The 12133-nt window shown below is 42.6% G+C and overlaps 1 protein-coding gene across 2 annotated transcripts in view; it reads left to right on the forward strand.

Moving 5' to 3' along the window:
• The window catches only part of F13B (coagulation factor XIII B chain), a 196275-nt gene that overhangs the window by 155999 nt on the left and 28143 nt on the right, over positions 1-12133 (forward strand). For both annotated transcript variants that reach the window (XM_069737309.1, XM_069737308.1), the window contains exons 6-7: positions 766-945; positions 3444-3629. In XM_069737309.1, the coding sequence (XP_069593410.1) occupies positions 766-945; positions 3444-3629 (366 nt within the window). The remainder of the gene's footprint in view (positions 1-765; positions 946-3443; positions 3630-12133) is intronic.

The raw sequence follows: 12133 nt of genomic DNA on the forward strand, positions 1-12133 counted from the left end.
ATGAAGGACTATGGGAGTGCAGTATACTGTATGGAGGACTATGGGGAATGAATTATACTGATTGGAGGACTAAGGGAGTGCATTATACTTTATGGAGGACTATGGGGCGTGCATTATACTGTTTGAAGAACTATGGGAGTGCATTATACTGTATGGAGGACTATGGGGAGTGCATTATACGGCATGAAGGACTATGGGTAGTACATTATACTATTTGGTGGACTATGAGTAAATTATACTATATAGAGTACTGTGAGTAGTGCTGTATACTATATGGATGACTATGGGAGTGCAGCATACTATATGGAGGACTATGGAGGGTGTATTATACTATATGGAGGACTATGGGGAGTGCAACCTGTGAAAGCTGCTTGGCTGTTGATTTTGCAAGATTTATAACAGCATCTCTTCAGACGTTGACAGGGAGGGGGGAGAGAGGTGAGCAGGTAACTGTTGTATAGCAGTCAATTGGCTGGATAGAGCTGACTGGGGTGCTAGGAGTTAACCACTCTTCTGAAATGTAGCACTGCACTACCTCTGACAGATTTTGGTGGTAAAGCTTGATGGAAACCAGCTGTACACTATAAAGATAAAAGCTGTCATTGTGCAAGAATGACAACAGATAGAATAACCAAGTTAACACCAAACTTGCACATTTTCATGTCTAACTAATCAAAGTAATTTAGAAACTTTAGAATACCCCTTTAACATATTATCTTCAAAACATTAGCTTGATAATTAATAAGGAAATTTCTCTTATTACAGGAATAAAGAATAAATGTCCTCCGCCACCAAGACCTGCCCACAGTATTCTGCTCAGTAACCCCGCTTTACATCGCACTGGAGACAAGGCATTTTATGATTGTGATGATAACTTTATGTTAATTGGCTCTGAGCAAATCCATTGTGAGAATGGACACTGGATTACTCCACCTAGTTGTGTAGGTAAGTGAATTTGGTCATCTGTAAATTGTTCAAGCAGCAGTGACGGAGATGATTAATTACGGCAGGGCTCGGAAGGGAAGGAGCATCATTTCACTTTTTTTAATGTAAAATTTCCTGGATTCATTAGCAGATGTCATGTCCCTTTTGGAGAGCCCCTGATGTGCCTAAATGTCCCATTTTGGAAACTAGACCCCTCAAGAAATGTATTTAGATTTCTGGTGAGCACCTTTGAACCCCCAGGTGCTTCACAGATGTTTATAATGTTGAGCTGTGAAAATAAAAAAATTAAATAAAAAAATGTTGTTTTGGCCCTAAATTTTGCATTTTCATAAAGGTACCACAATAAATAGCACCCTAAAGTTTGTTGTGCAATTTCACCTGAGTACACCGATAGCCCATATGTGGGGGAATACTACTTTTGAGGCACAGTGAAAATCTCAGAAGGGAGGAGGCGCCATATTAGAGTTCAGATTTTGCTGGAATGGTTTGAGGATTCCATGTCACATGCCAGAGCACCCGGTGTGACAGAATTGCCGTTATTCACCTAATAACGGGGATAACAAATAAAGTCTGATTTACAATTCATTTCTCTCTCCTCTGATATGATCTAGCAAAGAGGAGAAGAGAGAAATGGGGTCATCCGAACCCACCACTCTATCGCAGTAACCAAAATAAAAAAAGATTAAATCAAATCCCCCTTTGTAGCCCCCTTAGTTAGATTAAAAGAAATTTAAAAATTATATTTTTTCCATTCTATGGAGTTAGTGTTGAGGTTAGGGTTGTGTTAGGATTGGGCTTAGGGTTGTGTTAGGATTGCGCCAGGGTTAGGCTTGTGTTAGATTATGTGCGCACATAATTTCTGCAAGTTTTCTGCATCTCTTGGCACCAAAAACGCTGTGGAAAAATCCGCTGCATTTTTGGTACGTTTTTGCAAGTGTTTTTGTATGCGTTTTTTTCCTGTGCACTCAATGGGTAAAAAACGCAGGCAAAAGCGCACAAAGAATTGGCCTGCTGCCGATTTGAACTCACAGCAAATCCTGAAATGAAAAATACTGATCATGTGCACAGCACTTCAGGATTCTCATTGACTTTGCTGGCATAAGGATTCCCTAGCATTTTTAGGCTAATTCCGCAAGGAAAAAAATAAAATGCATAAAAAACGCACCGTGTGCACATAGCCTTAGGGTTGAAGTTAGATTTGGGGGTTTTTGTTCAGAAGAAAAAAAAATTATGACAATATGACGGCTAGTGTTGAGCTAATCGAGTTTGCATCGGGTGTTCAGGTATGCACGGAGTATCGTGATCCCCGCATGTTTTCTTGGGGTGTATAACAGCTGCAAAACGTGTCACTCGAGCACCCGTGATATTTGGCGCATACCCTAGCAACTGATGCAAACTGGAGTAGCGAGCACTTGCGCTCAACACTAATGACGACATGTTCAATATAACAACCTAATGTTATAAAATTCTGTGTCATACCTGTGGATTTAAAATGCTCTGTATGCCCCTGGATAAAATCCTTGAGGAATGTGGTTTCCAAAATGGGGTAATTTGTGATGAGTTTCCACTGTTTAGGCACATCAGAGGCTCTCCAAATGTGACATAATGTCTGCTCTCGATTCCAGCTAATTTTGCTTTAAAAAAATCAAACTTTGCTCCTCCCTTCCTAGCCCTGCCGTGCACCCAAAAAGTACAATTTTACTACATATGGGGTATCGGCGTATTCAAGAGAAATTGCACAACAAGTTGTGTGGTCCATTTTCTCTTGTTACCCTTGTAAAAATAAAACAGTTTGGGTCTAAAATAATTTTTTGGTGAAAAAAAGTTAAATGTTAATGTTTTACTTCCACATTGCTTCAGTTCTCGTTAAGCAACTAAAGGGTTAAAAAAACTTCTTGAGAGTGGTTTTGAACACCTTGAGGGGTGCAGATTTTACAATGGTGTAACTTTTGGGTATTTTCTTTCATATAGGCCCCTCAAAGTCACTACAAATGTGACGTGGTCCCTAAAAAATGGTTTTGTAGATTTTGTTGGATGAGAAATCGCTGGTCAACTTTTAGCCCTTAAAACTTCCTACCAAAAAAAATATGTTTCCAAAACTGAACTGATGTAAAGCAGACATGTGGAAAATGTTTTTCATTAACTATTTTGTGTGACATGACTCTCTGGTTTAAGGGCACAAAAATTCAAATTTTGAAAATTGCTAAATTTTCAAAATTTTTGAGAATTTCCATATTGTTCATAAATAAACACAAGTCATAGCAAATAAATTGGGTATTAAGGTCAAATTTGTCTCAGTCAGTAAGGGGTTAACAGATAGTGAAGCCCTCATATGGTTATGTAGATGAAAAAATAGCAAGTTATGGCTCTTAGAGGAAGTGGAGGAAAAGAAACAAAAATGAAAAACTGAAATTGGCTTAGTGTGAAGGAGTTACCGTAAATAAAGGTTCGATAGATGTAGCGCTATATAATTTGTTTTTCTCATTTGCTTTTAACAGAACTTAAAGAAAAAATAAAATGTGATAAACCCCCAGAAATAGAACATGGGAAATCTATTCTGAGTCAAGAGCATTACCACAGTGGTGATGCTCTTCAGTACAAGTGCACTGATGGATATGAAATACAAGGACCAAAGGAAATTACATGCAAAAAGGGTAAATGGCCACAACCTCCCAAATGCATTGGTGAGTAGTTCTACATAAAAGCATAGCTACACTTTATTTTGTTAGTTGCGTTTTATTCTCTATAACTGAATGTTTTTTATTTTATTTTTCAAATAATTTGTCAAAAAACAGTAAAGAGTATGTGATAAAGGCCTTGATAGAATATTTAGAACTAAATGTTTTTTGCTTTTTTATTATTGTATTCCAAGTGTCACACATTGATTTTCTTAAGGTTTAAGACCATATACTTGTGCAGGATGAGACATATTTGTCAGTGGCAGTGATGTGCCTAACACTTATTAAATGATTTCTATCAAATCGCGCCATGCTGTGCTGGGCAGTAGAGCTGCTGTGGAGACGCACTGCAGAGACCGGAGCAGTGTAGGAATAGGGAGAGGTAAGTATGTATTTATTTTTTTAAATCAGTGAGGACATTGTGGTGGCAATAATAGTGCATGGAGGACTATGGGGTGTGCATGAAACTATATGTATTATATGGAGAATTATGACGGCTGCATTATACTCGATGGAGGACTAAGAAGAGTATTGTAAAGAGGACTATGGGGTGCATTTTAGTATATGGAGAACTATGGGGGTGTATTATACAATATGGAGGACTATGAGATGTATTATTATACTATATATGGAGGATTATGGGAGGGCATTATACTGTTCGGACGACATCAGACAATACAAAGTTGAAATCAATCCCACAAATATGAACCCTAATTGCCACCACTACAGGGCAAGTGTGAAGAGTTGGAAAAAGTGCCAGAATTGGTGCATCGAATAGATGCTCCTTTTGTGGGGGCTGCGGACTGCTATTTTTAGACTGGGACGGATCAATATCCATGGCCCCTTACCAACCTGAGATTACAAGTCACCAGCTGTCAGCTTTAGCTTGGCTGGTTGTCAAAAATGGGGGGATCCAACACCGTTTTTTAAAATTATGTTTAAATAATTTTAAAAAACAGCATGGGGACTCCTTTATTCTTGATAACCAGCCTTGCTAACGCTGACAGCTGAGGGTTGCTGCCTTCAGCTGTCAGTTTTGTCTGGCTGGTTAGCAAAAAAAAGGGGAACCCACACCGGTTTATCTACAGTGGGTACGGAAAGTATTCAGACCCCTTTACATTTTTCACGCTTTGTTTCATTGCAGCCATTTGGTAAATTCAAAAGTTCATTTTTTTTCTCATTAACGTACACTTTGAACACCATCTTTACTGAAAAAACAAAAATGTAGACATGTCTGCAAATTTATTAAAAAAGAAAAAATGAAATATCACATGGTCAAAAGTATTCATACCCTTTGCACAGTATTGAGTAGAAGCACCCTTTTGAGCCATGAGCCTTCTTGGGATTAATGCAACAAGTTTTTCACACCTGGATTTGGGGATCCTCTGCCATTCTTCCTTGCAGATTCTCTCCAGTTCCATCAGGTTGGATGGTGAACGTTGGTGGACAGCCATTTTCAGGTCTCTCCAGAGATGCTCAATTGGGTTTAGGTCAAGGCTATGGCTGGGCCAGTCAAGAACGGTCACAGAGTTGTTCTGAAGCCACTCCTTTGCTATTTTAGCTGTGGGCTTAGGGTCATTGTCTTGTTGGAAGGTGAACCTTCGGCCAAGTCTGAGGTCCAGAGCACTCTGGAAGAGGTTTTCATCCATGATATCTCTGTACTTGGCCGCATTCATGTTTCCTTCAATGGCAACCAGTCGTCTTGTCCCTGGGTATTAGGCAGGTGATGAGCAGTGCCTGGATTTCTCCACACATATTGCTTTCTATTATCACCAAAAAGGTCTATCTTCGCCTCATCAAACCAGTGAATCTTATTTTTCATAGTCTGGGAGTCCTTCATGTGTTTTTTTTAGCAAACTCTATGCAAGCTTTTATATGTCTTGCACTGAAGAGAGGCTTCCATCGGGCCACTCTGCCATAAAGACCCGAATGGTGGAGGGCTGCAGTGATAATTGACCTTGTTGAACTTTCTCCCATATCCCTACTGCATCTCTGGAGCTCAGCCACAGTGATCTTGGGGTTCTTCTTTACCTCTCTCGCCAAGGCTCTTCTCCCACGATTGCGCAGTTTGGCTGGACAGCCAGGTCTAGGAAGACATCTGGTGGTCCCAAACTTCTTCCATTTAAGGATTATGGAGGCCACTGTGCTCTTAGGAACCTTGAGTACTGCAGAAATTATTTTGTAACCTTGGCCAGATCTGTTCCTTGCTATAATTCTGTCTCTGAGCTCCTTGGCCAGTTCCTTTGACCTCATGCTTTTCATTTTGTCTGACATGCACTGTGAGCTGTGAGGTCTTATATAGACAGGTGTTTTCCTTTCTAAATCAAGTCCTATCAGTTAATTAAACACAGATTGACTCCAATGAAGGAGTAGAACCATCTCAAGGAGGATCACAAGGAAATGGACAGCATGTGACTTAAATATGAGTGTCTGAGCAAAGGGTCTGAATACTTATGACCATGTGATATTTCGTTTTTTTCTGTTTTAATACATTTACAAAAATTTCTACATTTCTGTTTTTTTCAGTCAAGATGGGGTGCAGAGTGTACATTAATGAGAAAAAATTAACTTTTTTGAATTTACCAAATGGCTGCAATGAAACAAAAAGTAAAAAAATTAAAGAGGTCTGAATACTTTCCGTATCCACTGTATTTATTTATAGCACAGGCGGCTGATGAATACTCCCATCAGCCGCTCCTGCTCTCACTATTATTTGAGGCATCTGGTATAGGCTGATGGGAGTAATAGTCCCATCAGCCGCTGCCTGCTCTCACTATTATCACTTGAATATAACTCTCATCATTCTCCCCTGCTTGCTCTGATCGCCGGCAGAGCAGGGGAGAATGATGCTAGCGGTCTTTAGCACCCGGCACCGAGGAACTGCGCTAACTGCACCGCTGCTTCCCTGGCGCCGCTCCATGTGGTACTGATGCAGAACATGGTTGCCACACGTGTGCCACAAGTATTACACACACAGACATGGATATCTTTGGTATAGCATCTTCCGGTACTGGAAATATCAGGATGTGTGAAACAGGCTTCTACCCAAGACTCTATGAGGGCCACAGGGAAGCATGGAAAAAGCTCACACCATGGTAAGAGTTTCAGTATCTTATGTTGATATACCACAGCAAAGGGTTGTATAGAAACATACTTCTTCTTGTGAAGAGTACTTTTACCAGCTAGCTAAGGTATTAGCCACCTAAGAGGTATGAGGAATTGTTACACCAGAGGAATCTGTAACCTGATACCTGAGTATGCCACATCAGATAGTGATGGCTAAATTTTTACAAACATGTATTTCCCGCTATCTCCTTTAACCCTTCTGGAGCAAGAGTGCATTGTCTAAAAAATGGGGTACTTCCCATAGCTTAAGGAATCTCTGATAAAGGGGTTGTCCACTACTAGGACAACCCCTTCCCATCCTGAATGTTTGCCACTGTAAAAAATAAAAACACTTACAGTATATTCACCTCCCTTGCCGGCACCATTCCAGCGATGTTGGAACTCACTCTCCCGGAGCTCATATGAGATTTCTGCTTCACATGAACCCTGTGCTGTTGTGAATTCTGTTGTCAAGCTCCCTCCTGTGGTCATTAATGGTACTTCGGCTGGTTCTGTACATGGGCTTCCTCTGGTGGCTGTGAGTGGGGCTGCGGCTTCTGAGTTTCCTTCCACAGGTGACGAGGTTAATTCGTTAGCTGGCTGCTCTATTTAACTCCACTTAGATCATTGCTCCATGCCACCTGTCAATGTTCTAGTATTGGCCTAGTTCGCTCCTGGATCGTTCTGGTGACCTGTCTTCTCCAGCAGAAGCTAAGTTCCTGCTTGTTTTTCACTTGTTTGCTATTTTTCTGTCCAGCTTGCTATTTTGATTTTTGTCTTGCTTGCTGGAAGCTCTGGGATGCAGTGTGGCGCCTCCGCACCGTGAGTCGGTGCGAAGGGTCTTTTTGCGCACTCTGCGTGGTTTTTTGTAGTTTTTGTGCTGACCGCAAAGTTACCTTTCCTATCCTCTGTCTGTTCAGTAAGTCGGGCCTCTCTTTGCTAAAATCTATTTCATCTCTGTGTTTGTGATTTTCATCTTAACTCACAGTCATTATATGTGGGGGGCTGCCTTTTCCTTTGGGGAATTTCTCTGAGGCAAGGTAGGCTTTATTTTTCTATCTTTAGGGCTAGCTAGTTCTGAGGCTGTGACGAGTTGCATAGGGAGCGTTAGGAGCAATCCTCGGCTATTTCTAGTGTGTGTGATAGGATTAGGGATTGCGGTCAGCAGAGTTCCCACTTCCCAGAGCTTGTCCTGTATTATTGTAACTATCAGGTCTTTCCGTGTGCTCTTAACCACCAGGTCCATTATTGTCCTAACCACCAAGTCATAACAGTACAGGTGGTCCAAAGTATTAATGCATCTCAATAGAGGGATAAGAGAAGTTCTGAGACCATTTTTTTTTCTTTGCAGTGTGTTTTGTCTCTCTTTTCCCCTTTACCTCTGGGTGGTTCAGGACACAGGTGTAGATATGGACATTCAAGGTCTGTCCTCTTGGATGGATAATCTTACTACAAGGGTACAAAACATTCAAGATTTTGTGGTTCAGAATCCGATGTTAGAGCCTAGGATTCCAATTCCTGATTTGTTTTTTGGGGATAGATCTAAGTTTCTGAATTTCAAAAATAATTGTAAATTGTTTCTTGCTTTGAAACCTCGCTCCTCAGGTGACCCTGTTCAACAAGTGAAAATCATTATTTCTTTGTTACGTGGCGACCCTCAAGACTGGGCATTTTCCCTTGCGCCAGGAGATCTGGCATTGCGTGATGTTGATGCGTTTTTTCTGGCGCTTGGATTGCTTTATGATGAACCAAATTCAGTGGATCAGGAAGAGAAAATCTTGCTGGCTTTGTGTCAGGGTCAGGATAAGGTAGAGATATATTGTCAGAAGTTTAGGAAGTGGTCTGTACTCACTCAGTGAAATGAGTGTGCTATGGCAGCAATTTTCAGAAAGGGTCTCTCTGAAGCCCTTAAGGATGTCATGGTGGGATTTCCCATGCCTGCTGGTCTGAATGAGTCTATGTCTTTGGCCATTCAGATCGATCGACGCTTGCGTGAGCGTAAAGCTGTGCACCATTTGGCGGTATTATCTGAGCATAGACCTGAGCCTATGCAATGTGATAGGACTTTGACCAGAGCTGAACGGCAAGAACACAGACGTCGGAATGGGCTGTGTTTTTACTGTGGTGATTCCACTCATGCTATCTCCGATTGTCCTAAGCGCACTAAGCGGTTCGCTAGGTCTGCCACCATTGGTACGGTACAGTCGAAATTTCTTTTGTCCGTTACTCTGATTTGCTCTTTGTCATCCTATTCTGTTATGGCATTTGTGGATTCAGGCGCTGCCCTGAATTTGATGGACTTGGAGTTTGCTAGGCGCTGTGGTTTTTTCTTGGAGCCCTTGCAGTATCCTATTCCATTGAGAGGAATTGATGCTACGCCTTTGGCCAAGAATAAGCCTCAGTACTGGACCCAATTGACCATGTGTATGGCTCCTGCACATCAGGAGGATATTCGCTTTTTGGTGTTGCATAATCTGCATGATGTGGTTGTTTTGGGGTTGCCATGGCTACAGGTCCATAATCCAGTATTGGATTGGAAATCTATGTCTGTGTCCAGCTGGGGTTGTCAGGGGGTACATGGTGATGTTCCATTTTGTCAATTTCGTCGTCCACTCCTTCTGAAGTCCCGGAGTTTTTGTCGGATTACCGGGATGTATTTGATGAGCCCAAATCCAGTGCCCTACCTCCTCATAGGGATTGCGATTGTGCTATTAATTTGATTCCTGGTAGTAAGTTTCCTAAGGGCCGACTGTTCAATTTATCTGTGCCAGAACACGCCGCTATGCGGAGTTATATAAAGGAATCCTTGGAGAAAGGTCATATTCATCCGTCGTTATCACCGTTAGTAGCAGGGTTCTTTTTTGTGGCCAAGAAGGATGGTTCTTTGAGACCTTGTATTGATTACCGCCTTCTTAATAAAATTACAGTCAAATTTCAGTATCCTTTGCCGCTGCTGTCTGATTTGTTTGCTCGTATTAAAGGGGCTAGTTGGTTCACCAAGATAGATCTTCGAGGGGCGTATAATCTTGTGTGTATTAAACAGGGCGATGAATGGAAAACAGCATTTAATACGCCCGAGGGCCATTTTGAGTACCTGGTTATGCCATTCGGGCTTTCCAATGCTCCATCAGTATTTCAGTCCTTTATGCATGACATCTTCCGAGAGTACCTGGATAAATTCCTGATTGTATATTTGGATGATATTTTGGTCTTTTCGGATGATTGGGAGTCTCACGTGAAGCAAGTCAGAATGGTGTTCCAGGTCCTTCGTGCAAATTCTTTGTTTGTGAAGGGGTCAAAGTGTCTCTTTAGAGTTCAGAAGGTTTCATTTTTGGGTTTCATTTTTTCCCCTTCTACTATCGAGATGGACCCTGTTAAAGTCCAGGCCATTTATGATTCGACTCAGCCGACATCTGTGAAGAGCCTCCAAAAGTTCCTGGGCTTTGCTAATTTTTATCGTCGCTTCATCGCTAATTTTTCTAGTGTTGCTAAACCGTTGACTGATTTGACCAAGAAGGGTGCTGATGTGGTCAATTGGTCTTCTGCGGCTGTGGAAGCTTTTCAGGACTTGAAGCGTCGTTTTTCTTCTGCCCCTGTGTTGTGCCAGCCAGATGTTTCGCTCCCGTTTCAGGTCGAGGTTGATGCTTCTGAGATTGGAGCAGGGGCTGTTTTTTCGCAAAGAAGTTCTGATGGCTCGGTGATGAAACCATGTGCTTTCTTTTCTAGAAAGTTCGCCTGCTGAGCGCAATTATGATGTTGGCAATCGAGAGTTGTTGGGCATGAAGTGGGCATTCGAGGAGTGGCGTCATTGGCTTGAAGGAGCCAAGCATCGCGTGGTGGTCTTGACGGATCACAAGAATTTGACTTATCTCGAGTCTGCCAAACGGTTGAATCCTAGACAGGCTCGATGGTCGCTATTTTTCTCCCGTTTTGATTTTGTGGTTTCGTACCTTCCGGGCTCTAAGAATGTGAAGGCTGATGCCCTGTCAAGGCGTTTTGTGCCCGACTCTCCGGGTGTTCCTGAGCTGGCGGGTATTCTCAAAGAGGGGGTAATTTTGTCTGCCATCTCCCCTGATTTGCGGCGGGTGCTGCAAAAATTTCAGGCTGATAGACCTGACCGTTGCCCAGCGGAGAAACTGTTTGTCCCTGATAAATGGACTAGTAGAGTTATCTCTGAGGTTCATTGTTCGGTGTTGGCTGGTCATCCTGGAATCTTTGGTACCAGAGATTTGGTGGCTAGATCCTTTTGGTGGCCGTCTTTGTCACGGGATGTGCGTTCTTTTGTGCAGTCCTGTGGGACTTGTGCTCGGGCTAAGCCCTGCTGTTCTCGTGCCAGTGGGTTGCTTTTGCCCTTGCCGGTCCCGAAGAGGCCCTGGATGCATATTTCTATGGATTTTATTTTGGATCTCCCTGTCTCTCAAAAGATGTCGGTCATTTGGGTGGTTTGTGATCGCTTCTCTAAGATGGTCCATTTGGTACCCTTGTCTAAATTGCCTTCCTCCTCTGATTTGGTGCCATTGTTTTTCCAGCATGTGGTTCGTTTACATGGCATTCTGGAGAACATCGTTTCGGACAGAGGTTCCCAGTTTGTTTCGAGGTTTTGGCGATCCTTTTGTGCTAGGATGGGCATTGATTTGTCTTTTTCTTCGGCTTTCCATCCTCAGACAAATGGCCAAACCAAACGAACTAATCAGACTTTGGAAACATATCTGAGATGCTTTGTTTCTGCTGATCAGGATGATTGGGTGTCCTTTTTGCCTTTGGCTGAGTTCGCCCTTAATAATCGGGCCAGCTCGGCTACTTTGGTTTCGCCGTTTTTCTGCAATTCTGGTTTCCATCCTCGTTTCTCTTCAGGGCAGGTTGAGTCTTCGGACTGTCCTGGTGTAGATACTGTGGTGGATAGGTTGCAGCAGATTTGGACTCATGTGGTGGACAATTTGACATTGTCCCAGGAGAAGGCTCAACGTTTCGCTAACCGCCGGCGCTGTGTGGGTCCCTGACTTCGTGTTGGGGATTTGGTTTGGTTGTCGTCTCGTTGTGTTCCTATAAAGGTTTCCTCTCCTAAGTTTAAGCCTCGTTTCATTGGTCCGTATAAGATTTCTGAGGTTCTCAATCCTGTGTCATTTCGTTTGACCCTTCCAGCTTCTTTTGCCATCCATAATGTGTTCCATAGGTCGTTATTGCGGAGATATGTGGCGCCTGTGGTTCCATCCGTTGATCCTCCTGGCCCGGTGTTGGTTGAGGGGGAGTTGGAGTATGTGGTGGAGAAGATTTTGGATTCTCGTATTTCGAGACGGAAACTCCAGTACCTGGTCAAGTGGAAGGGTTATGGTCAGGAAGATAATTCCTGGGTCTTTGCCTCTGATGTTCATGCTGCCGATCTGGTTCGTGCCTTTCATTTGGCT

This window comes from Ranitomeya imitator, chromosome 8 (assembly GCF_032444005.1).
Source record: "Ranitomeya imitator isolate aRanImi1 chromosome 8, aRanImi1.pri, whole genome shotgun sequence".
NCBI classification, from domain to species: Eukaryota; Metazoa; Chordata; class Amphibia; order Anura; family Dendrobatidae; genus Ranitomeya; species Ranitomeya imitator.